This window comes from Oryx dammah, unplaced genomic scaffold (genome assembly GCF_014754425.2).
Source record: "Oryx dammah isolate SB20612 unplaced genomic scaffold, SCBI_Odam_1.1 HiC_scaffold_29, whole genome shotgun sequence".
Taxonomy (NCBI): domain Eukaryota; kingdom Metazoa; phylum Chordata; class Mammalia; order Artiodactyla; family Bovidae; genus Oryx; species Oryx dammah.
Window position 1 is genome coordinate 16,276,259 of NW_024070213.1, and position 26,564 is coordinate 16,302,822.

At 49.5% G+C, this 26,564-nt stretch overlaps 1 protein-coding gene across 1 annotated transcript; it reads left to right on the plus strand.

Moving 5' to 3' along the window:
- Positions 1-1,540: 1,540 nt before the first annotated feature.
- CD4 (CD4 molecule) lies at positions 1,541-24,541 on the plus strand. Its single transcript, XM_040235021.1, has 10 exons — positions 1,541-1,667; positions 8,780-8,868; positions 8,992-9,156; positions 18,565-18,723; positions 19,366-19,596; positions 20,568-20,906; positions 22,094-22,294; positions 23,007-23,128; positions 23,467-23,534; positions 23,825-24,541. The coding sequence occupies exons 2-10, from the start codon at positions 8,820-8,822 to the stop codon at positions 23,853-23,855; spliced, it is 1,365 nt and encodes a 454-aa protein (XP_040090955.1). The 5' UTR covers positions 1,541-1,667; positions 8,780-8,819; the 3' UTR covers positions 23,856-24,541.
- Positions 24,542-26,564: the final 2,023 nt, after the last annotated feature.

The following is a 26,564-nucleotide window of genomic DNA, read 5'->3' on the forward strand; positions in this document are numbered from 1 at the left end:
AATACTCGGGAGGTGCTGGCTGAGGAACAAGTCAGAGATTACACACAGGGACTTCCCTGGGGGCCCAGGGGTGAAGAATCTGCCTTGCAATGCAGGGGACATGGGTTCAATCCCTAGTTCGGGAATTTAGATTCCACATGTTGCCTGGAGAAGACCCTTGAGAGTCCCTTGGACGGCAAGGAGATCAAACCAGTCAATCTAAAGGAAATCCACCCTGAATAGTCATTGGAAGTACTGATGTTGAAGCTGAAGATCCAATCCTTTGGCCACCTGATGCAAAGAACTGACTCACTGAAAGAGACCCTGATGCTGGGAAAGATTGAACACAAAAGGAGAAGAGGGCAGCAGAGGATGAGCTGGTTGGATGGATCACTAACTCAATGGACACAAGTCTGAGCAAACTCCGGAGATAGTTAAGGACCAGGGAGCCTAGCGTACTTAATCCATGGGGTCACAGAGTTCGACGTGACTTAGCGACTGAACACCAGTGTTGTGTATGGTAAAAAAAAAAAAAAAACAAGAACAATAACACAAAAACTCAACCAACCAAACAAAAAAATCAAATTAAAAAAAAAAAGAGAGTGGCGGGGGGCTTTCCTGGTAGTCCAGTGGTTAAGAATCCACCTTACCATGCAGGGGCAGCGGGTTTAATCCCTGGTTGGGGAACTAGGATCCTACAGGCCATGAAGAAACTAGGCCCTCATGCTACAACTACTGAGCCCGAGGACCATAATGAAAGATCCTGCATACCCCAACTAAGACCTGACACAGCCAAATAAATAAATATTTAAAAAGAGATTACACCCAATTCCTTGGGTTTGAGCAGCTGAGTGGATGGTGGGCCCCACACTGAGTGGGAAAGTTGAACAAGGAGTAGGTTTGGAGGGTAGTAACATGGAGGTGATGGGTTTGGTTTGGGAAGCTATTTGTTGGGTTTGAGTTTGCTATATCTGCTGAACATCCAAACGGAGAGACCCCCATCTGGTGCTCATGAGAGATGTGAAGCAGAGAGAAATATTTGCGGACTGGCCGGAAATGAAGACTCACAGAAAGAAGCCCAGTCTATGGTCTTTCTGATTGTCTCAGCTGCCCCTTCTTAGCCCCGGCCCTTTCTGCCACGGGGGCCCAACTATGATGCCTTTGGTGAGGGAGCCCTGGAAGCACCTGCTGAACAGATATCCTCTGGCCCTGGAGTTCGATGCTGTGTGTGGCTGACCACAGCAGTTATTTCGGATCTTCTATCTGCCTCCCACTTAAATTGTTTCCCCGAAGCCCTGGCCAGACTGTAATATCACTGGCATCAGTGTTCTTCTTGCTAGCCACCCAAAGCACATGACGCTTTTTCTTGCCATCCACCGAGAAGTGGGACCACATTCTGGGCTCTGGCCGGGTTCTGCTGAATTTTTTTCCCTTGACTTTGCCATTTTCATTCTGACTTCTTCCCCAAAAGGCAGGGGGTGGGGACCCCAGCCCTAGGTGGTGACGTTGGGGGCTGGCCCAGGCCTGGGGAGTGGAGGAGACTCGCTACCAGGCTTCCTGTCTCTCCCTCTAACCGTATCTCTGTCTGCAGAAGTAACAGGCACCCTCCCCAGTGGGCTTCTGCTCCCAACCCTCACAGAGACACACCTGCGCTAGAAGCAGAAAGGAAGAGAGACCCAGGTTGGGAGGTAAGAGGCACAGACCAGGCTTCGTTCCTTTCTGAGGGTCGGGGATGGGAGGGGAGCGAGGCAGGAGATGTGTTGGCGTCACAGGTCTTGCCCAGAGCTCCGGCCACCTTCTCTGGCATTTCCCGAGCCACACTCTCCCTCTGGAAATGTGAACTTACAGAAGCCAAGAGACTCTGCCATGCTTCTCTTCACAGCCCTGCTGCACACAGTTCAGTTCCCGGGGCGGAAGGGTGTTGACTCGGACTTGGAGATCAGAGAAGAAATGGGCATTTGAGGGCCCTGGGCTGAAAAAGGCCACTGGTCATGGGGAGTAGAGGAGATAAAGACAAGGAGAGGGGAAAAGAGGGGCAAAAAAGAGGAAAGAAGACATGGGAGAGACATAGAAAGAACCCACAAATATTACAGAGGGAGGAGGCCCAGGAAAAAGAAAGGAAAAGAGAAAACAATATAAAAGCAAGAGAAAAAGAAGTAGAACCTGGTCTAGAGACATTTCTCTCCTCAAATTAATTTTCCCAATGACTCGCTCACCAAAAACTCACACCAGAAATCATATTTGCAGCATTTCATAAGCCGTATGACTGATGTAGCCTCCTGCGACTCCCAGTTTATGTTTCTGACTTTTGTTTGCTTTTCGTGCCTTTTTAGTATTTTTGAACAGTATGTCTAAAGGTGAGGGAGCCCTTACCACTTTAGCTTTAAAATGATTAATGAGATGATTGAAAGCTAAAATTCTGAGAAAGGGGTGAAACCGAGCTCCTGGGTATGACATGTGGTAAAAGGGAGAGAGACGTATTTTTAGGCCACTATGTCATTAGAAAAATTGGTTCTAAGAAATCAGTGTTGGGTGTCTCAGCTGCTCTAGAAAAGGAGGCTGGTGGGGTGTTAGAGAAGGACTTGCAGACCCTCCCTGGGCTTGGTGGCGTGTGTGTGGGGGACACACAGGAGGTGATACCTCTCAAGCAGAACACCTGGAAGGACCCCAGCCTCCCACCTCCATGTCCTCGGTCCTCTCCTCTCTCCTGAGGCCTCCTTGGCCTCCAGCCCTGTTCCCTAGGGTGTCCACTGTCCTCTCATCCTGGCCGGATTCTGTGTGTGGGTGGATGGGGGCCTCCTCTCTTTAGTCAGATCCCTCAGAATAGAAAGGCCCCCTTGTCACTCACTCAAAAACATTGCGCTCTAGGTGGGACAGCTCTTCCTGAATGTCCTGCCCTTTCGGGGTGGGCTTTTCGGGGTGCAGGGCTGAGGGTAGAGCCTGATGCCAGGGAGGTCCACGCACTGCGTATTTGACAATTTCTTGCGCTGTGTAGAGTCTGGGCTGGAACAAAATGGCCGCCCTCCTCACCTCAGAAGAAGGGGTTCCCAGAGGACCGTGGGATGTCTCCCTCCTTCAGTGTGGGGGCCCTCAGGCAGAAGCCCACCTGAGATAAGACTCCCTCCCATCAACCGGTGCTGGGCAGAAGCCCCATAGCCCTTGAACCCTGATCCTAGCCCTGGCATGGCATCAAGGAGTTGGGTAGACAAGGGCCTGGCCGCTTTAGAGCTTCAGTGAGTCTTAGTTGAGTGAAATGCCTTTGATGAGGGTGGGTGTGTGGAGGCACCAGGCAAGGGACTGGGGTTTGTGGGCTCCTTGGCTGAGGTCGGCTCTGCACCTCTCCGGGGATCGTGGAAGGAGAGGGGGCGCTCTGTTTCCCCCCCTATGTGGGTGGCGGAGGCAAAGGAGAGGATGGTGGAGGTTTGCAGCCACCGAACCACAAGGGTCCCTTCGAGGGACCATGTCTCTAGGAAGTTACGTTCGCACAAAGCTGGAGCTCAGAAGACGGGGCGCGTGCAGTAGGGGGCACATCCGCGGTGGGCTGGAGGGGGCTGATGGGGGCCGTGCGGAGGAGATAAAAGTGCCTGCAGGACCACAGACTGTCACTGCGGTGGGGCTGTGCCCTCTTCCCCCCAGCCCCGAGCCTCGCTTCTCAGTCCTGCCCGGGGTAGGGGGCGGCTGGGCCCCGAGGGCAACCAGCGCGTTGCCTTCTTGGCTTTCCTTGCCTCTCTGTCGGTGTTCTGCTTCAGGCCTGTGTCTTGTGTCTCAGAGTCTCCTTCTTTCCCTCTGCCCTACCTCGTTTGTGCTACACCGGGCCTTGTGTGTGAGGCATTGTTTGTGATTGTGGATTGTGTGAATGTAGCTGCTGCTTTAATGAGCTAATCTGGGTCCCTCCCTGCCTTTCTCTTTCCCTCCCATCCTCCCATCATCCTCCCTTGGGACTTCTGTGTGTTCTTCTGAGGAATCTGTCCTTTTTCTTTGTCCACCCCACAGCCATCTCCCTGGCATCTATCCTGGGCCCCAGGCTGTAGTCTGCAGGCTCCCCTCACACAGAAGCTTGTGGAGACTGCGACCCTCCACCCAGAGGCCAGGATGCTGGTTTCCAGGCCAGGAGGGATTGGAGCTTAGTGGCTGCTGGAGAAAGAAGGGATTCTGAGGGAGAAGAAGCAAGGGGCCCCGCAGGCAAGCCAGGAGAGCTAGAACTGCCTCCTAGCAGAGGAGGAGAGACAGACACAGGGAGCTGAAGGTAGAGGTGAGGGGAAGCACAGATGTGAGCAGAGAAACGGAGAGAGAGAGGAGCCAAGGCCTCGGGGACCGGTGGGCCCTCCCGCCGGCCCCAGGAGCCTGCGGTGTACACTGTACAGGATGCTACTGTACCCGGGCAGAGTGCTTCTGGGGAGGCTGAGGATGTGGGGATCAAAGGCCAGCTCTCTGGGGCGGCAGCGGAAGCCCCAGGCATCAAAGCAAACAGCCGCTGGAAACCCAGAACCTCCTCCACCAACCAAGTTGAGCCCTGGGGTGGTGGGTTGGGGCAACACAGGAAACTAGGAGTGGGAAGTGGGCCTTGCACTGAGGCCAGGATCACGGAGTGAGGAGGAAAAGTTGACCACACCTTGGGAGGGACAAGAATGTCCCTAGTCTTGCTCAGGCGTCTCAGCTGACTCTGAACCTCAGGGAAGGGCATCTCAAATGGAGATTCCCTCACTCTCTGCTCACCCAGGACACGGTGAGTCTAGGATGGGCGGACAGTGGGACCTACTTTCAGATGTCAGAGTGCCCCGCTCTACTCTCTCACCCCAGCCTCCTGATATGTGGTCCCAGGCCAACTAGTAAACAACTTCACCCGTGACCTAGCCTCCCTCTTCCTTTCCTGGAAACCTCCTCCTCCTTCATCTTTTTTTTTAAGATTTATTTATTTATTTTTTGGCTGTGGTGGGTCTTTGTTGCCACATGCAGAATTTTTCTAGCTTCGATGAGCGGGGACTACTCTCTAGGTGCGGTGCGTGGGTTTCTTACTGCGGTGGCTTCTCTTGTTGCAGAGCTTGGGCTCTAGACGTAGGCTCAGAAGTTGTTGCACACAGGCTTAGTTGCTCCGCGACACATGGACTCTTTCCGGACCAGGGACCAAACCGTGTCCTTTGCATTGCAAGGCAGATTTTTAACCACTGGACCACCAGGGAAGCCCCCAAAACCTCCTTCTTGACCACTTATCTTCCTATTTCCCTTGTTTTAAAAAAAAAAAATTGAGCAAGTTCCTACCAGGCATTAGCCCCTGAGTAGTTCCTCTTTCAGGCAGATGAAGCAACATCAGGTTGGCCCTTTCCCCTTCAGGACTCTGCCCGCTGCTTTGGCATAGTGCCTCAACACTTCTTGAAGAGGAGGCTTCCCCTGCCCGAACCTCACTAGGAGGGTCAAGCCCTTAGCACGCATTCAAGTGCTGCCTCCTCATCATGGGTCAGTGGACAACAGGAGATGGAATCTATCTCAGATGGTTCAAGACCACCTGCAGAAAGAAGTGTTGAGGCACCAGATGCCAAAGCAGCAGGCAGAGTCCTGAAGGGGAAAGGGCCACCCTGGTGTTTCTGGAACCCAGTGAGGGCTTGAGTTGCTCTTAGGGGGCCACCTGGAAGGAGCTATGATCACCATGGGAAGGAAAGGGCAAGGGAGGGAATACAGCTGATGCCAGAAAATATGCCCTGAGCCAGGAGAGAACAAGGATAAAACACCCCCACCTCTCTCCCCGGCCCTCTCATCTCTTGTGGGTGCTTCTCATTGGCCAACCCCAACCAGGAGCTGAAGGGTGAGGGAGCCTGGGTGACATAGTGTATAAGGCGTGCAACGGGCAGCCTCCTTGTGGAGAGCAGGGCAGAGAGCATGGAGAACGCCCGGGGCCGGGGGTGTGCGCTTCCCTGCTGGTCAAGTGATTAACACTCTGTGCTTCCAATGCAGGGGGCGCAGGTTTGATCCCTGATCGGGAACTAAGTTCCTACATGCTTCGTCGTGTGGTCAAAAAATTTAAAAAATGAAAGAAGGTGGAGGAAGTGGGAGGGAGGTTCAAGAGGGAGGGGACATATGCATACCTATGGCTGATTCATGTTGATGTATGGCAGAAACCAACACAACATTGTAAAGCTATTATCCTCCAATTAAAAATAAATTAATTTTAAAAGAAAAGAGAATGCTTGAGAGGACCTGCACAAGAGTAGGCTGTGTGGATGGGGATGACTTGGCTTCATCCAGGCCAGGTTTGGGTGTGTACAGACACATTAGTAACAGAATTACCATGTTGAGTCCAGAAAAAAGTAATCAGTGATTTCCTCTCTCTGTTCAATTAAATTTGGTTTAAGTTAACCAAACACATCCCAAGTCCCTTCTCTGTGCTCCAGATGGGGCCAGCAGTGGCCTTGCTGGCTGGACCATCATCTCTAGCCTAGAGATCAAGTTGGTGGAGAGAGTTGTTATTCAGTTGCCCAGTTGTGTCCAGCTCTTTGCAACCCCTTGGACTGCAGCATGCCAGGTTTCCCTGTCCCTCACCATCTCCTGGAGTTTGCCCAAGTTTGTGTCCATTGGATTGGTGATACCATCCAGCCATCTCATCCTCTGATGTCCTCTTCTCCTCCTGCCCTCAATCTTTCCCAGCATCAGGGTCTTTTTCAATGAGTTGGCTGTTCGCATCAGGTGGCCAAAGTATTGGAGCTTCAGCTTCAACATCAGTCCTTCCAATGAATATTCAGGGTTGATCTCCCTTAAGAGTGACTGTTGCTGGAGGAAAGGCAGGAACTGAAACTATAGTAGAAGGTGGGATGTGCCCGTAAGGGGGTCAGAGTGGGAGTTCAGAGCGGACAGCTCACTGAAAGGTGGTCCCCAGCAGAGAGAAAGACCAGGCTGGGGTGGGGCTGGGGGGAGAAAAGTAGGTCTGGATATACAAGCTGCGTGCCAGGTGTGTGCTGACAGCCCCCAAGGCTGTCACTGCTCTGAGGCCTGCCCTCAATCTGGGGCCAAATTCAAAGATACTTTAAAAAAAATTGAAGTATAGTTGATTTACAGTGTTGTGTTAGTTCCTGGTGTACAGCAAAGTGATTCAGTTATATATACTATACTTTTTCATATTCTTTAACATTATGATTTATTACAGGATATTGAATATAGTTCCCTGTGCTATACAGTAGGACCTTGTTGTTTATCCATCGTGTATGTAATAGTTTGCCTCTGCTAGTCTCCCAGATTTCTAGTCCAACCCTCCACCACCCCCTCAAAGACACTTGAGCCTGGTGCCGCCTGCCTGTGAGGCACTGTCTGGTGGCCTTCCTTTTGGCTCTACTTCCTCCGTGTCATCTGGTCCCCTTACCATCTGATTGAGCTTCCTAACGCTCTCAAAGACCTTGTCACATCTGCTCCAAAATGAGCAGCTGCTCCCAGCGCCCTGCAGAGCCAAGCCCTAACTCTTTGGCCTGCCCAGCAAGTTTCGAGATCAGGCTCCACTCCCCAAGACTTCGCTCCACAGCCACATGTCCCACCCATTTCCCCCGACTCTGCAGACTGTGGTGGGGTGCCCTCCCCTTTCCTTTCCATCTGTCTCGGGGTTGTCAGACTCGAGTGTGCAGCAGTCCCCCAGAGGGCTGTGAACACAGACAGCCGCACCCAACCCCAGCTCCTGATCCTGGAGGTCTAGGGTGGGCCCCAGAGGTTGCCTGTCTCACAAGTTCTCGGGTGATCACACATGGGGAATTACTGCTCCAACCCAGTGCCGCCCATTCCTCCAGGTCCATGCAGAGCCCTTCTGCGACCCCCTCCCCCATGGCCCTGTCTGTCTTCCAAGCCCACAGAAACTCCGGAGTATTGCCTTTTTGCTTGTCCCACTCAGAGGCCTTCTAGGGAATCACCCTCTGCCCTTTCCCTGACTGCATCCCTCCTGCTGAATCAGACCCCAGGTCCTGGGGGTTTTCTTTCAGAACTCCTCCCTTAAGTCTGTCTCTCTGAGTTCAGGCCTCATCTTTTCCCACTAGGATTCTTGCAATCCTGCCTCCCATGCTTGACCTCCTCCAGGTCCTCTTCTGCTCAGCAGATGGAGGGATCCATCCTGTAAGTCTACTTCTGTCCTTCTCTAAGTAAAGCTCCCTCGAGCGCCCAGGGTCACGGCATTCCGGGACCTTCATGACCTGGCCTGACTCCCTAGTCCCAGTTCCTACCAATTTGCCACCTTCTCTGAGAATTCTTTTCTTCTTTTTTAAAAACTTTACTTCATACCAAAAGCTGTTCACTCATTTTATTTTGTAATTCATTGATTGATTAATTAATTTTTGGCTGTGCTGGGTCTTCGTTGCTGGGCACAGACTTTCTCTAGTTGCAACAAGTGGGGGCTACTCTCTAGCTGCAGTGTGAGGGCTTCTCATTCTGGTGGCTTCTCTTGTTGTGGAGCACAGGCTGTAGGACACGTGGGCTTCAGTAGCCATAGCATATGGGCTCAGTGGTTGCAGCTCCCAGGCTCAATAATTGTGGCGCAAGGGCTTAGTTGCTCTATGGCATGTGGAATCTTCCTGGACCAAGGATTGAACCCATGTCCCTTGCCTTGGGAGGCGGATTTTTAACCTTGGACCATGAGGGAAGTCTTTTGAGAATCCTTTTCTGATTCCCCCTGGCAAAGAACCCACCCCTGGCCCAGGCACAGCATGCGTGGCATGTAACCCATGGGTGTCTTCTTCAGAGGCCTGCACGTCTAGGTTCCCGCCTGGCTGTCTGGGTCATGAAGGGGACCCAGCCAGATGAACGTCTGCTAACTGCTGACTGGTGTCTCCCCCAGGCCGAAGGCTCAGGTCCTTGCCTGCCTCAGCAAAGCCACAATGGGCCCGGGGACCTCTCTTAGGCACCTGTTCTTGGTGCTGCAACTGGGTGAGTGCTCAGACTTGGGGTCTGGGTGCAGGTGGCTTGGGAGGAGGGGCTGGTTGGGGAATGCCAGGTAGGGGATGGGGCAACCACAGCCTCAAGGCCTGACTACCCTGTTTTTCCACCTAGTGATGCTCCCAGCTGGCACTCAGGGAAAAACAGTGGTGCTGGGTAAGGCAGGAGACCAGGCAGAGCTGCCCTGCCAGGCTTCCCAGAAGAAGAACATGGTCTTCAGCTGGAAAGATTCTTCCCAGTCCAAGATTCTGGGGAGTCATAACTCCTTCTTGCACAAAGGTAGGTGGGCCCTGCTCCCTGTTTAGAGAAGAGAGTCCTGGGGAATGAACACCCCGGTGGCAGGGCCCAGCTCCTAGTAAACTCTGGGGTTCTGGAGGGTTCTGCCATCAGCCAGAGTCTCAGGGACTCCCCAAGTCCGGAACCACCCTCTGCCAGCTACTGGTGGGCTGGGGAATGGCTTCTGGTAGTCTATTATAATTTCATTATTTTAATATGGATGACCTTATTTTAATGGATAGTAGAAAAATAGCTATCATATGAAACCCACGATTTCATGAATATTGTTGTTACAGACCAATGATGATACTTTGTTTACTTCCATTAAGAGCAACAGAATGTTTCCCCCTAGCTTTTTAAAAAAATAATTTATTTATTTTTGGCTGTCCTGGGCCTTCACTGCCGCTTGGGCTTTTCTCTAGTTGTGGCGAGTGGGGGGCTACTCTCTAGTTCATGTGTGTGGGCTTCTCATCTCAGAGGCTTCTCTTGCTGCGGAGTGCAGTCTCTAGGCAAGGGCTTCGTGTGTGGCATGTGGGCTCCTGAGCTCAGGCTCAGCAGTTGTGGCACACGGGCTTAGCTGCTTCTCGGCATGTGGGATCTTTCCCCACCAGGAATTGAGCCCATGTCCCTTGCACTGGCAGGCAGGTTCTTATCCACTGCGCCATCAGGGAAGTCTTTTTCTAGCTTTCAAAGTGGAAAGAATTAAGATTTCAAAACTTCTTAGGAACATTATTTTGCAACCTTATTTTTTCACGTAAATTTTACCCTCATGCTCCTGTTTAAGTAACTCTTCTTTCTTCTGGGTATGGCTTCTAATATTCAATATATTATTGAATGGGAGAAAGTCATAGAGTCAAAAGTAGAAAAATGCCACCGGTGTGAAATGTATTTATTCTTTATAAGTTTATTTGATTTATTATTGTTTGCATTTCACTGTTTATTTTTTTAACATTTTATCTTAATTCAAATGTAAACAGAAGTTGAATAAGTATATAATGAACCCTTGTGTATCCCTCTCAGGTTTAACAATGATCAATTCATGACCAATGTTGGTTCATATAACTGAATCACTTTGTTGTACACCTGAAACATTGTAAATCAACTATATTTTGATTTAAAAACACATCTATAATATCATCATCAATGCTTTAAAATTAATTCCTTTATGACAAAAAATATCCAGTGTTCAAATTTTCCCAAATGCCTCATAATATTATTTTTACATCTGGTCTATTTGAATCAGAAATCAAATAAAAATTCATGGATGGTATTTTCTTGATATGACCTTTGAATCTCTTTGAATTTATACATTTACTCTCCTTTTTCTGCCCCCTATTGCAACTGATATTTGAAGAAACCAGGCAATTGCCCTATAAGTTTTACATTGTGGTAGCATTTAACATGTTCCTCTGTCCCTTAAATCTCCTAGAAATGGTGATTAGATCTAGAGACATGATCAAGTTTATGTTCATTTTTTCTCTCAGTGACTTATTTAATAACTGTACTCCATATTACAAGGCATTATAGCCCCATCTTTTTTTAAAATTGAACTATAGCCTCAATTGCGGTGTTGTGTTAGTTGCTGGTGTATAGCAAAGCGATTCAGTTATATCTATACACTATTCCTCCCCCTTTGGCAACCATAAGTTTGTTTTCTTTGTGGATCTGTTTCTGTTTTGTAAATAGGTTTATTTGTATTGTATTTTAGATTTCACATATGTGTGATATATGATAGTTGTCTCTCTCTTTCTGACTTACTTTACTTAGTATGACAATCTCTAAGTCCATCCATGTTGCTGCAAATAGCATTATTTCATTCTTTTTTATGGTTGAATAATATTCCATTATATATACCTTCTTTATCCATTCCTCTGTTGATGGACATTTAGGTTGCTTCCATGTGTTGGCCATTGCAAATAGTGCTGCTGTGGACACTGAGGTGCACACGTTTAATCTTTTGACAAGATCGTTTTATGGATGGTGTTTTATATTACCAATTCCATCACATTAGGAGGCATGCAATATTTATTGCTTCTTTTATACTATTAATACAAAACAATCAGTGGCTCAAGTTTAGTTTATTTATTTGTGCTTCCTAGGTGGCGCTAGTGGTAAAGAATCCACCTGCTAATGCAGGAGACTTGCAGGAGACTTGGGTTCAATTCTTGGGTTGGGAAGACCCCCTGAAGTAAAAAATGCCAACCCACTCCAGTATTATTGCCTAGAGAATCCCATGAACAGAGGAGCCTGGTGGATTACAGTCTATGGGGTTACAAAGGATTGGACACAACTGAGCAACTAAGTCATTAACAGATATTAATAAATAGAAATATTAAGAAGAGTTGGCAAGAATACACAGAAGAACTATACAAAAAAGATCTTAATGACCCAGGTAACCACGGTAGTGTAACCACTCACCTAGAGCCAGACATCCTGGAGTGTGAAGTTAAGTGGGCCTTAGGAAGCATCACTATGAACAAAGCTAGTGAAGGTGTTGGAATTCCAGCTGAGCTATTTCAAATCCTAAAAGATGATGCTGTGAAAGTGCTGCACTCAATATGCCAGCAAATTTGGAAAACTCAGCAGTGGCCACAGGATTGGAAAAGGTCAGTTTTCATTCCAATCCCAAAGAAAGGCAATGCCAAAGAATGTTCAAACTACAGCATAATTGCATTCATCTCACACGCCAGCAAAGTAATTCTCACAATTCTGCAAGTCAGGCTTCAACAGTACGTGAACCATGAACTTCCAGATGTTCAAGCTGGATTTAGAAAAGGCAGAGGAACCAGAGATCAAATTGCCAACATCTGTTGGATCATCGAAAATCAAGAAAGTTCCAGAAAAACATCTACTATAGTGTAGGCAATAAAATCAACTTTATTGACTACACTAAAGCCTTTGACTGTGTGGATCAACAAACTGGAAAATTCTTAAAGAGATAGGAATATCAGACCACTTTACCTGCCTCCTGAGAAATCTGCATGCAGGTCAAGAAGCAACAATTAGAACTGGACATGGACTGGCTCAAAATTGGGAAAGGAATAGACCAAGGCTGTATATTGTCACTCTGTTTACTTAACTTATATTCAGAGTACATCATGTGAAATGCCGGGCTGGATGAAGCACAAGCTGGAATCAAGACTGCCAGGGGAAATATTAATAACCTCAGATATGCAGATGACACCACCTTAAGGCAGAAAGTGAAGAAGAACTAAAGAACCTCTTGAGGAAAGTGGAAGAGGAGAGTGAAAAAGTTGGCTTAAACTCAACATTCAAAAAACTAAGATCATGGCATCTGGTCCCAATACTTCATGGCAAATAGAAGAGAAAAAATGGAAACAGTGACAAACTTTATTTTCTTGGGCTCCAAAATCATTGCAGATGGTGACTGCAGCCATGAAGTTAAAAGACGCTCCTTGGAAGAAAAGCTTTGACCAACCTACACAGCATAATAAAAAGCAGAGACGTTACTTTGCTGACAAAGGTCTGTCTAATCAGAGTTATGGTTTTTCCAGCATGTATGGATGTGAGAGTTGGACTATAAAGAAAACTGAACACCAAAGAATTGATGGTTTTGAACTGTGGTTTTGGAGAACACTCCTGAGAGTCCCTTGGACTGCAAGGAGATCAAATCAGTCAATCTGAAGAGAAATCAGTCCTGAATACTCATTGGAAGGACTGATGTTGAAACTGAAACTCCAATACTTTGGCCACCTGATGCGAAGAGCTGACTCATTGGTAAAGATCCTGATTCTGGGAAGATTGAAGGCAGGAGGAGATGGGGATGACAGAGGATGGGATGGTTGGATGGCATCACTGACTTGATGGACGTGAGTTTGAGCAACCTCTGGGAGTCGGTGATGGACAGGGAAGCCTGTTGTGCTGCAGTCTATGGGGTAGCAAAGATTCAGACACAACTGAGCGAATGAACTGAACTGAGCTGAGCTGGATGACACACAGTGACGATAAATCTCCCTCTTACTCCCGATCCCCTGTTACTTGGTTCCCTTCCCCAGAGGCAACTGTTTTAATCAGTTTCTATGTTTCCTTCAGGAGATGAACTAGGATTTAGACTAAGCAGAGTTCTTAGACTAGATACCAATGCACAATCCATAAAAGGAAAAATGGATATATCGATCTTTTGTTATTTTTATGTTTTGGCGTACTCCACTAGTCTTGCTGGGTCTTAGTTCTCCAACCAGGGATCGAACCAGTGCCCCCTGAGGTGGAAGTGCCAAGTCCTAACCACTGGACTTGCAGGGAATTCCTGACACGTTGGTCTTGACCAAGTTAAAAAAACTTTGCTCTGCAAAACACTCTATTGAGAAGAGGAAAATTGTCTTAATTTATAAAATATGAGAAAATATATTCAAACTACATATCCAACAGAGACTAGTATCTAGAATATGAACACAACTCTCAAAATTCAATACCAAAAAACCCCCAAACAATCCAATTAGAAAATAAGCAAAAGACATGAAGAGATATTTCACCAAAGAGGACATAGAGATGGCAAACAAACACATGAAAATGTGTTCATCATCATTAATCATCAGGGAAAGGCCAATTAAAATCACAATGAGATATCACCACACACGTATCAGAATGGCCAAAATTAAAAAAAAAAAAAAGTAACCTCCAGTGCTGGTGAGGATGCAGACACCGGTTACTCTTACACTGCTGGTGGGAGTATAAAATGGTACAGCTGCTCTAGAGAACAGTTCAGCAATTTTTAAAAAATTTATTTACTTATTTTTGACTGTGCTGGGTCTTCATTCTTGCTCAGGCTTTTCTTTAGTTTCAGGGAGTGAGGGCTACTCTCTAGCTGCAGTGCCTAAGCTTCTCACGGTGGTGGCCTCTCCTGTTGGGTAGCAAGGGCTCTAGGACCTGGGGACTTCAGTAGTTGCGGTTCCTGGGCTCTAGAGACAGGCTCAGTAGTGGTGGCACACGAACTTCGTTGCTCCATGGAATGTGGGATCTTCCTGGACCAAGGATCAGACCTGTGTCTCTTGCATTGGCAGGCAGATTCTTTACCACTGAGCTACCAGGGAAGCCCTGGAAATTTCTTTAGAAAGCTAAACTTGCAACAACCTAGCAATTGTACTCCTAGACATTTACCCCTTAGAGAAAGAAAGACGATCACACAGAAATCTGTGTAAAATTGTTGACAGCAGCTTTGTTAGTAGTAGCCAACAACTAGAAATAACCTAGATGTCCTTTAATGGGTGAATGGTTGTATGCATGCTATGGATTATTTTTCAGCACTAAAAAGAAAGAACTATAGTTTTGGACCACAACCTAGATGACTCTCCAGAGGATTAGGCTGTATGGGGAAAAAAAAAAGCCAATCCCACAAAGTAACATACTATATAATTTCATTTACATAACATTCTCAGAATGACAAATTATAGAAATGGAGAACATATTAGTGATTGCCAGGAGTCAGGGCGAAGGGGTCTGGGAGGGAAGAGGATTTGGCTAGAAAAGGATAACATCTTTATAGTGCTAGAAATGCTCTGCATCTTGAATTGTGTCAATGCCAATATTTTGGCAGCGATGCTGTGCTATATAGTTTTGCAAGCTGTTACCTTTGGGGGTGAGCTGGGTCAAGGGTATTCCAGATATTTCTGCGCTATTTCTTATGGTTGCATGATTTTCTCAGAAGAAAACGTTTAAAGAATCATCAGAGTAAAATGATTAGCTTTCATAATGTCAAAACAAAACAAACAGAATGAAGAAGCTCCATACACACACACACACACACACACACACTTAGAAGGATGTCAAGCACATTTTGTTAAGTGGAAAGTAAGCAATGTATGTATCAATAATAGAGTCCCATTTTAATTTAAAAATTCAATGTGGGGGCTTCCCTGATGGTCCAGTGGCTAAGACTCAGTGTTCCCAATGCAAGGGGCCTGGGTTTGATCTCTGGTCAGGGAACTAGATCCCCCATGTGGCAACTAAGACCCAGTGTAGCCAAATTAATATTAAATAAAAATAGATACAAAAAAAAAAGGAAAATTCAATGTGTGTAAATATGTATCCACACAAACAGAAAAAAAAAGCATGAAGAAATCCACACTAAGTTGTTTGCAGTAGTATTGAGGCTGGGCAAGGAAGGAGAGAAATGTTGAGTCTGTGAGTCTGTATAATTTTTGTAGTTCAAATAACTAACTGAAAAAGTAAAGATGATCTTAACACAACTTTAAAAAAGTATATTATGAATGTTTTCCATTTCATTGAAAATTATTTATAAATGTCATTTGTAGTGCTTACCTATAATAATCATCAAGTTAGTATGCTCTAATATGCAGCCATTATCTTTTCATCTAATCTTGCACCTTATTAAGAACACTGTAATTATTATTTTTGTACCTACATTTTGGCTTGAATTTTAAACTTATTAAGGATAAAGTTCTAGAAATGAAATTAAGGATATGAGCTTAAAAAAAAAAAAAGTTGGTGTATACAGCCAGATTGCTTCCAGAAAGGTTCTATCCATTTACAGTAAGTCTAGATAATAATGCCAGTGTGTGTGTCTCTCACTGGAGCCCTTGCTGGCACTGAATACTAATATTTAAAACCTTCTCTCTTTTATTTTTTGCTAATTTTGAGAGTTGAAAAACATATCATCGTTTTAATTTGCATTTCTGTGAGTGCCTGTGAGCTTGAAACACTGTGCTCCTTTCTAAAAATTCTCACTTCTTTTGTGTCCATGTTTTTGTTCTGTTCTTCAGATCTGAACTTCTTCCAGAATGGCTTCCCTTCCCAACTTCCTGATCTCTGACAACAGCAGAATCCCTCTCCTGACTGCTCCCAATTTCTGAACCAGAGTTGACTTTCTCCCCCCTACTTCAATCCCTGATTTCCCCTCAGTCCCTGCCTAGGGCCATTCCTTCCTGTGGAAGTGTTCTTCCGTTTCACCTTCTTTGTATCTCATTAGCCAAGGCCACCTAGCTTGGGTTACAGTGGGAGCTTCCTGGCAATTCCCTTTGCTACTGGTCTCTCCTACTCTGCTTCTCTTCCTCCTACTGCAGCGCTGATTCCCAATACAGTGCCAGTCATGCCCTACTCCACTAGGCTAAGCCTGGAAGAGCCTCTGCCAGACGTTCATTCCCTCAGTATGGGTTCCCGCAGCTCCTCAGCCGGACACCCCACACCCAGGTATTGTCCTCACTGCTTTGAGGTGGCTGCCTGTATGACTTTCCTGGAATTTTACCCCCTTCCTAGACATTCTTGCTGTAACACTTTCCTCTAGCTTACTTCTTTTTTTTTTTTTTAAAAGAAAAATGTTTATTTATTTGGCTGTACCAGGTCTTAGTTGCAGTATGCAGGATCTTTAGTCTTTGTCTGGCCTGTGGGATCTTGAGTTGAGGCAGGCAGAATCTTACTTTAGTTGACGCAGGATCTTTAGCTGAGGCATGTGAACTCTTAGTTGTGTCCTGTGGGACCTAGTTCCCTGATTAGGGATCTAACCCAGGCCCCCAGCACTAGGAGTGTGGAGTCTTAGCCACCAGATCACCAGGGAAGTCCCCTGCCTACCCTTCTTTTAAGGCTTTGTTCTGTACCGGTCTCCTCCAAGAACTGATCCCAGACTCTCTCACAGTCTTAGAACTTTCACAAAGTAGAATCACTTTTACAAAGTATAGAACAGTCTGGACAAGGGGGTTTTGATTAGACCCAGAAGAGCTTTTAACAGGGAAGCAAGGAGGACAAGTTATTTTAGTGAAAGGGTGTTAGATTTCATTTGTAACCAGTTGAGTTTTGGGGTGATGGCAGAACATCCAGATGAAGTCATTCCTTGGGCCATTGGAAACGTGGGCCCAGGAGGAAGGCGAGAGGTTGGGGCTGGGAGTTATCTGCTGAGCAGACAGGGGATGCGGTGGAAGTTTTTTTTTAAATATTCATTTTTATTTATTTGTCTGTGCCAGGTCTTAACTGTGGCATGTTGGATCTAGTTCCCTGACCAGGGATTGAACTTCCTGCGTTGGGACCTCAGAGTCTTAGCCACTGGACCACCAAGGAAGTTCCTCGACAGACTGAATTTTAATCTTGGCTCCACCACTTACTGGAGTCAAAATTCAATCGGTAGAAAAAGGCATAAACTGAAAAGCTCTCCCACACCTGTCTCATGGGGATCACTTCCTCTCCCTAGGGACAACAGAGGTGACCATTTCCTTGTGTTCACCTCTACAAATATTTGTTCATTTATAAGATAGATAGATAGACAGTTAGAAATATAGGTAGATAGATGATAAATAACTTTCCCCCTCCTTTTCAAACAGTGGTAGCTTTGAAAATATCTTGCTTTATTCAGTTAACAGTGTTTCTTAGATATTATTCCATCTCAGAATATAAACAGCCTCCTCATTCTTCTGTTATAGCATTCCACTGAAAGGGTGAAGTCTAACTTATTTAACCTCTTCTTTCATGGTGGACATTTCATTCTGTATGTGCATTCGTAATTCTGGGATTATTATAAATTACCTTCCAGGGGAATGGATAAATTGGGAGATTGGGATTGACATATACACACTACTGTATATAAAACAGATAACTAAGAAGGACCTACTGCATAGCACAGGGAACTCTACTCAATACCCTGTAATGACCTGTATGGAAAAAGAATTTTTAAAAAGAGTGGCTATATGTATACGTATAGCTGAATCACTTTGCTGTACAGCAGAAATTAACATAGCATTTTTAAATCAACTATACCTCAATAAAAACTTAAAAAACAAGAACAAAACAAATTACTTTCCAAAGAAATTGCACTGGTTTATGTTCCTGCCAATAATGTGTAAGTAAGAGTTTGGACAACTACTTAATTTCTCTGAACCTCTGTTTCCTTATCTGCAAGATAAGCAAAACGGTACCTATTTCTCAGACTTGTGGCAATTACCTGAGATGATGTGTGTGAAGTGTTGGCCTGTAGGAGCTGGTGGAGCTTCCCAGGTAGCTCAGTGGTAAAGAATCCACCTGCCAATGCAGGAGACTCAGGAGACATGGGTTAGATCCCTGGGTAGGAAAGATCTCCTGGAGGAGGGCATGGCAACCCACTCCAGTATTCTTGCCTGGAGAATCCCATGGACAGAGGAGCCTGGCGGGCTACAGTCCATGGAGTCACAAAGAGTCAAACATGACTGAAGTGACTTAGTGTGCACACATGTAGAGGCTGGTGCTCTCTAAGGGAGGTTACGATTTTATTTGGGGTTAGTGAGATGCTGTCCTGGCCAGGTAAAGGAATGTGTTTGGACCTCCTCACCAGTCTGGGGTTCTCAGATAGGACCAGGGCAGATTCTATCGGAGATCAGAAACTCAGATCAGAAGATTCATGGGCACCACCCTTGCCAGGGATGCACTGGCTCCAGGGTACCCCAACCTCCTCCATACGGGATCTGCTCCCAGGTAACACTCAACTGAGCCATCGAGTGGAATCCAAAATAAACCTGTGGGACCAAGGATCCTTTCCTCTGATCATCAAGAGCCTCCAAGTAACTGACTCGGGGACTTATACCTGTGAAGTGGACAGCAAGAAGCTCGAGGTGGAACTGAAGGTGTTCAGACGTGAGTGGGGCAGCCTGGGACCTCAGCCAATTCCCCTTCCTCCTTGACTCGTATCCCTGCACCCAAACCAGGGCCTGAGCTGCTGGCATTTCAACAGTCTGAAGACAGATCAGACAGGCTGCTGTGTCTTCTCAGTGCCTCCTCAGGCCTTGGGTGAGGCAAGCAGAGACAGAGACCTGGGGGTGAGCGGGAGGTGCAGGGGCGGAAAGGCAGGAGACAGAGGGAGAAGAAAAAGAGACAGGGAAGAGAGCAGAGCGGGAGGGGAGAGGAAACCCTGCCTTGGGCTGGAGGTGGACAGAAGGGAGATGTTGGAACAAGGGTAACTGCAGATTCTCAGATTGCTCAGTGGTAGAGAATCTGCCTATCAATGCAGGAGACGCAGGTTTGATCTCTGGATCGGGAAGATCCCCTGGAGAAGGAAATGGCAACCCACTCCAGTGTTCTTGCCTAGGAAATCCCATGGACAGAGAAGCTTGGCGGGCTACAGCCCATGGGGTCCCAAAGAGTCAGACACAACTTAGCGACTGAAAGAACAAATGGACCACAGAGCAATACCCGAGGCTTCCTGGCTTCTTCTCTTCTTCTTGGGGAGATGCTGTGTGTGTGTGTGTTTGTGACACAGTTCGTCTGCTCCCCTCACAGTGACTGCCAGCTCGGACACCCGCATGCTGCTGGGACAGAGCCTGACCTTGACTTTGGAGAGTCCCTCTGGGAGCAACCCTTCTGTGCAATGGAAGGGTCCAGGGAATAGGAAGGGAGACCTCAAGAGCCTGTCACTGGCCCAGGTGGGGCTGCAGGACAGTGGTACCTGGACGTGCACTATCTCCCAGAGCCAGCAGACACTGGAGATCAAAATACCCATCGTGGTGCTGGGTAAGAGGGGCTCCCTCCTCCCCCATAGGCACCCCCTGCCTGCCAGACCTTCCTCTGCCCTCACTGCTCTGCTCCGGGGGGGTCTGGTTTAGGGGGAAGGGGAGGATGAAGCCAGGATTCCCTGGAGCAGAAGTCTGCCCTAAGGGTCACACTGGCCCTCTTCTTCACAAGCCATCCTTGAGGGAGTGGACATAGAAGAAAGAAGGGATGGGGGTATAAGGATGTCAGGGACCCCAGAGACCTGAGAGGAAGCCCCAAAGGAGGGCTGTCAAGGGCATCTGTCTTGGTTGCCTCCGCTTCCCCCTCCCACCAAGTTACAAGCCCACTAACTCAGAGATGCTCACAGCAACAAGCCAGCCCTGATGAAACTCCATGTTGTAGGTTCAGGTCCTGAGTAGGCACGGGGAAGGAAAAAAAAAGCCTAGAGGGCAGGTGCTCCCCCAGACCCTGTGACACACAGGAGGGTAGCATAGTGATGAAGTTCATGGACTCTGTCTGAAATCCTGGCTCTGACTTGACTGTGTGGCCCTGGGCAGGTCACTGGAACTCTCTGTGCCTTGGTTTCTGCATCTGCAAAATGGGAATGATCTAACCTACCTTGTCGTGTCATGAGGACAAGTAACGTATGACGTGCCCTTAGAACAGCGCCTGGCACGTAGTCAGCCAGTGTCTGCGCTTACCTTGAGAAGGGTGATGAATGTTGTACCCATGTGGTACAGGCCAGATGCCCTCTGTGCTCAGGGATCCTGAGGAAGGAGAGGACCCCTGTGGCTGGGCTGTTCTAGGAGGGCTTCTCTGGGGAGGGGGCGCTGCTGTGGCACCTCCCTGGGGTGCAGAGCAGAGAGAGGAGAGGAGATGAAGAATGGAATTGAAGGGCTTGAGTGGCAGCCCAAGTGTTTGGACTCACCTGGCCCCCTTTCCTGCGCCTGCCTCGCCCTGTATGGACCCAGGTTCTCTCCCTCCCCCTCCAGCCTTCCAGAAGGCCCCCGAAACAGTCTATGTGAAGGAGGGGGAGCAGGCGGAGTTTTCCTTCCCACTCACCTTCGAGGATGAAAATCTGAGTGGGGAGCTGACTTGGCAGCAGGAGAACAAGGATTCTTCCTCCCAATCCTGGGTCACCTTCACCCTGAGGAACAGAGAGGTGAAGGTGAACAAGACTCACAAGGACCTCAAGCTCCTTGTAGGGGAGAGGCTACCGCTGCGTCTCACTCTGCTGCGGACTTTGCCTCAGTACGCAGGTTCTGGAACCCTGACCCTGGATCTCACCAAGGGGAAGTTGCATCAGAAAGTGAACCTCGTGGTGATGAGAGGTGAGGAGCTAGGCTGAGACAGCGAGGGTGGGGTCAAGGGCCAAGGGACCTGGCTCAGGGCTCCTCTAAGTCATGACAGACCCTTCAAGAGAGTGCCTAGGCCCTGGATGCCTGATGGAGCCCATCAAGGGCCCTCTGGTTTGGGGAATTTTTTTTTTTTAATGTGGCTCTGCTGGGTTCATTGTGGCATGCAGGGTTTCTAATTGAGGCACAAGGACTTCTCTGGCGGAGCATGGGCTCTAGAGCATTGCAGGTCAGTCGTTGCAGCTTGAAGGGTTTAGTTGCCCTGCCGCATGTGGGATCTTAGTTCCCTGACCAGGGATCCAACCTGAGTCCCCTGCACTGGGAGGCAGACTCTGAAGTCCCTGGGGGGAAGTCCCTGGGGGTATGTCCCTGGGGGTTGGTTTTGAACTGAGGTTGGAATCCTCTGTCCCTCCCTGACATCCAAGAGCAGGCCTAGGGTGAGCTCCACTAGAATTCCCTAGGACCTCACTAAGAACCAGGCTCTAGTTCTACCTCTGCTGGGACCCTCTCAGATCCCGACTAAGCCCCTCCCCTCTGTGGCTCATTTTTGTCCTAAGGAGGATAACAATATGACAGTGATGGTGACAATATCAGGTGTCATATTGAGTTCCTCCCCTCCTTATCTCCTTAATTACCATAACATCACCAATAATAATGGCTTAGATTGGGTGTTTCATACATGCCAGGCCCCATTCAAGAGCTCTACGTGTATCTTTCCATTTAACAATTGTGTGGGGCTCTCCCTGGTGGCCCAAGTGGTAAAGAATCTGCATGCAATGCAGGAGACCTGGGTTCGATCTTGGGTGGGGAAGATCCCCTGGAGAAGGGAATGGCAACCCACTCCAGTATTCTTGCCTGGAGAATCCCATGGACAGAGGAGCGTAGTGGGCTACAGTCCATGGGGTCACACAAAGTCAGTCACCACTGAGTGACTAACACTTCAGGTTGGTAAGTAGCTTGTTCAGGGACTCACAGATCGTAAGCAGCAGGGCTAGGTTTCAAATCTAAGACTGCTGGACCTCAGAAGCTGTGCTTCCTCCATTATAACTGTAGGAGAATGTGCTCTGAGAGGCTAGCAGAGTGGTGCTGATGTAAAGCATCGTCATCATCGTTGAATTCCTGGAGGTCCAGGGTCCCGGTCTCAGGCTTTTGTCCCTCTGCAGTGACTAAGTCCCCAGATAGTCTGACCTGTGAGGTGCTGGGGCCCAGCCCGCCAAGGCTGACCCTGAACTTGAAGCTGGGGAACCAGAGTATGAAGAGCTCAAATCAGCTGAAGTTGGTGACAGAGCCGGAGCCCAAGGCTGGGATGTGGCAGTGTCTGCTGAGTGACCAGGGCAAAGTCCTGCTGGAATCCAAGATCGAGGGTGAGTCACGGTCCATGTTCCATGGCCTAACCCCGAGCCCCTGTCTCCTCAGCTGGGGGAGCCTCCCAGGGCTGGTGGAGACCACCCAGCCTCCCAGTTGCTCTGAGATGGGCAGGGTGGTTGGTGAGGTGCCTAGGACACAGGGATGATGAGGTGAAGTGGGGTGTGGCCCTGGGCTCTTGTAGTCCTACAAGTTCCCACTTCCCTAAGGTCTACCACCCAGGAGTGGGGCTCTCCTGACCAAGAGCCCCCCTTCCTGGCTCCTCTTCAGACCCAGACATACATGCACACCCAAACATACAGACATTCATGTGCATAGCTAGGGTGGGGACTGTTGGTCTAGCTCCCCAGAAAGCAGTGGTATCTAACCTTAAAACCCCTTCCCCAAGGGAGCTTTGGGTGTAGAATGGATACATGTATATCTATAGCTGAGTTCCTTGCTGTTCACCTGAAACTGTCACAACAATGTCTTTTTAAAATTTTATTTTTAAACACTAAAAAATAAAATCTAAAAAAAAAAAAAATCTTTCCCCAGCCTTTCCCTTCCAGTCCTGGTGGCCCCTAAGGGGCCCATGTATCCTGCCTGGCTCTCTCAGCGAAAGGACCAGACCTAAGTGTGGCTGGGCAGTGAGGCCCTCTCTCCTGGGCCCCCTTGTGTACCCTTGCCCTGACAGTGGGCAGGGAGCTGAGCACGCCTCTCTCTGTCTTGCAGTCTTGCCGTCAGATCTCATCCAGGCCTGGCCGAAGATCCTGCCCATGGTGTTGGGGGGAATCGCAGGCCTAGTGGTTTTCACTGCCTCCTGCATCTTCTATGTTAAATGCAGGCACCGCAGGGTGAGTGAGCCCTCCCTGACGTCCTCGCGCCCCCACGGGGCACTCAAGACCCTGAGGCCTGTCCGGCCACGAAGGCGTCCTGTGTCTATGACCTGCTTCTCCTCTGGCTCCCTCTGCCCACCGCTCCCTCCCTCACTGCCGGCTGGGCCCCATCCCAGATCCCATGAGGAGGGAGAGAAGGGAAGGCGCAGAGTCAATTCTGGGACAGATGGCCTCCTCAGCCACAGCCCTGGCCTCTCCCCTCCCACCTTTCCCCTCCCCCCGTGCCTCCCCTCCAAGGGGCAGCTCCCTTTCAGAGGCCCAGGGCCCTCACGACTCACCTCCTTCTCCCTGAACAGCGCCAGGCAGAACGAATGTCTCAAATCAAGAGGCTCCTCAGTGAGAAGAAGACCTGCCAGTGCTCCCAGTAAGGAACTCGGAGGGGGAGCGGAGAGGGAGGGGAGGGTGGAGGAGCAGGAGGGGAGGAGATGCAGGCTAGAGGGAGGCGGTGCAGAGGAGAGAAGCGGGTGGGGATGGCCCAGGAGGCAGGAAACAGGCAGGGGGATGGAGGACCAGGTGAGGGGCAGGGGGCCCGGGGTGGGGCTGGAAGCCAGCCCTGCGCTGGAAGAGAAAAGCAGGCTCTGAGAACCACAGAGGGCCTGGAAAGCAAAGGGCTGGGAGGCACAGACTTGTTCCTCTTATTCTTCATCCCTCCAGCCGGCTCCAGAAGACCTATAGTCTCACCTGAGGCCCTGACAGGAGGAGTTTCTCACCTGCAACCTCCCCACCAGGCTCCGCCGCCCCCAACCCTACCCCCGCTGCATCGCCTATTGGGCCCCTGGGCCTGGGGACCAGATGAATGTAGCTGGGGCCTGTGGCCGCCTCCTGCCCTTCTGGTCGAGGGGGCCTTGGGTCTGCTCTTCCAGATGCTCTCCTCCTCTTCCCCATTTTCTTTCTACTTCAACCCTAACCCTTCTCTGATGACTTCTCTCTTGACTCTCTCCTCACCACTGGCTCGGATCCGGGGCAGCACGAGGGACCAGCCCAGCCTGGCCTGGAGGGTGAGGCTGGGTGTCTGCAGCACGAAGCTCAAGACTGTCATTGTACGGGGAGAGGACCCTGGGACCAGAAAGGGCAGGGACTAGCCCAGGATCACACAGCTAGTCGAGGACAGATTCAGATCCAAAGGTTCCTCCTGACTGCCAGCCAGCAGCATTTCATTCTGCCTGCATCTCACTCTGCCTTGGCAGAACTACAGACTCACATCCTGACCTGGGCACAAACAGGCACCCTGGGCACACTGTGCACAGACATGATTCCTTATCACCTCAGCAGCACGGCTCTGTTTACAAACCAGTTCCTTTGTCTATAGGCTTCCCTGGTGGCTCAGACGCTAGAGAATCTGCTTGCCAGTGCAGGAGACCGCGGTTTGATCCCTGGGTTGGGAAGATCCCCTGGAGAAGAAAATGGCAACCCACTCCAGTTGCCTGGAGAATCCCACGGACAGAGGAGCCTGGCGGGCTACTGTCCATGGGGTCGCAAAGAGTCGGACACAACTGACTAATAATGTCTATTTCAGCCTCACAAAAATCCTGCAAGGCTGGGTAGTGACAGGACCGAGACTAGCATCTCCAGTTTATAGACCAGAAACAGAAGGCAGAGAGGTGCAAGATTGCTTAGCTTCATACAGCTAGTATGTGGACTAGCCCAGGTCTCTTGACTGCTAGTTCCACTGCTCTCTCTTGAATAGAGGGACAGATACCATGCAGGTCTCTGCAGCTGGCTGGTCACAGATCCCTGGTATGTCCCTTGTCCCTCCATGAGAGCCCTTCCTGGCAGGGAGTTTGCCTCAGAGAGTTCAGGATCAGGCAGGAGGGCCTCCCTGCCTAGAATCCCTCCTTGGTCCCCTGCTGGCTGCAGAATCCTGTTACCAGGGAACAAAACCTGCAGTCCTCCTAATCAGGGCACAGGCCCTGTGGGAGAGAGTGTCCAGTGACCGCCACTCACCCTCTCAGAACCTTCTGGAAGGTGAGTTTTGCCCAGGGGGAGAGGTGGGGAGCTAGCTGGAAACTGAACCCTCTGAGGGCAACTCCTGTGAAGGGTGATACCCCCCGGGCCTCAGTCTCCCCACCCTGCACCCCCTTCTTCCTTCTCCCAAATGACTCAGGATACAGAAAATCTCAGGGTTACAAGTTTTCTTCTTCCTCTTCTTGATCCATTTCTCTCAGGATCCCCAGCCTTCTCTGCCCCACTCTCCTCCCTTCCCTTTCTCATCACCTCCCTCAATCCCTACCCTTTTCTCTTCTTTTCTTTCCAATTTGCCTCTTTCAGGAAGAACACCCAGCTGTCACCAGGGGTCCCCATGGCTTGCTTGTATTCCTGACCTGTCCCCACCCCTGCCTCCCTGAGCTGAGAGAAAAATACAACAGACTTAACTTTAAGGAAGATGTTCTTCTTTTGTGTATGTGTGTGTGTGTGTGTGTGAGAGAGAGAGAGAGAGAGAGAAGGGTGGGGGAGACATTGTGTGCCAAGACTCTTTGCCACCCCATGGACTGTAGCCCACCAGGCTCCTCTGTCCATGGGATTCTCCAGGCAAGAATACTGGAGTGGGTTGCCATGCCCTCCTCCAGGGGATCTTCCCGACCCAAGGATGGACAAGGAGGCAGAGATGGACTCTTTCCTGGGGATCTGGAATCTTCTGATCTGTGGGGTCAGACCCAGAGGACAGGTTGCCAGTTTTGCCCCCAAGAAGCAGATCAAGTTTCCCTGGGGAGGGAAAAATCCTCTGGAGGTGGTTAGCCGCCTCCCCACCCCGAAGGGCCCTGAGTGTGCATGTGTATATGCTCTACTGAGGGGAGAGACTGCAGGGACCATGTGTGCGTGCGCCGCGTGAGAAACTGTGATGTGTGCGTGAGAACTGTGTGTGCGCCACACAAGTGTGAGTTTGTGTTCCAGGAGGGGGCAGCAGTGGACTGGGGGGAGGTGCATCCTTCTAGCCCCCTGTCTCACCCACCCCGTGTATCCCACAAGCAGCCCCAGCGTGGCCACAGCCCCTCTCTCCTGCAGCCTCCAGCACACGCCCGCGTGAGCCTTCATCCTGGGAGCAGCCCTTACAGGCACTGGGGGACACACGCGTCCTCCTCCCCTGGCCACACCAGCGGCCTCTTGGAGCCTGAGTTCGCGGGGAAAACCGGGTGGGGTGGGGGCGGGACTCGAGCCAGGTCACCAATGAAGCCGGTTCCTTCCCGGCACCTGCCTAGCCCCTCCCCCGCCAGGTCCCCACCGTCCGGTCCCCCGGCCCGCGCTCCTCCCGGTCCCCCCGGGCTGGCCTCCATCCCGACTCGGGGCTGCGGGCAGTGGCGGGACCCCGAGACAGAGGGGCCGGCGGGCATCTAGGGGGCCGAGCCGAGAGGCTGGGACGGGCGGGAGGAGGGAGGCCCCGGGGGGAGGAGGGAGG

Bases quoted from the DNA above. Each gene is read 5' to 3' on its own strand.
- CD4 (XM_040235021.1), top strand. From the start codon at position 8,820: ATGGGCCCGGGGACCTCTCTTAGGCACCTGTTCTTGGTGCTGCAACTG. The intron at 18,724-19,365 runs GTGAGTGGGGCA...CTCCCCTCACAG, and splicing joins GGAACTGAAGGTGTTCAGAC to TGACTGCCAGCTCGGACACC. The intron at 20,907-22,093 runs GTGAGGAGCTAG...GTCCCTCTGCAG, and splicing joins GAACCTCGTGGTGATGAGAG to TGACTAAGTCCCCAGATAGT.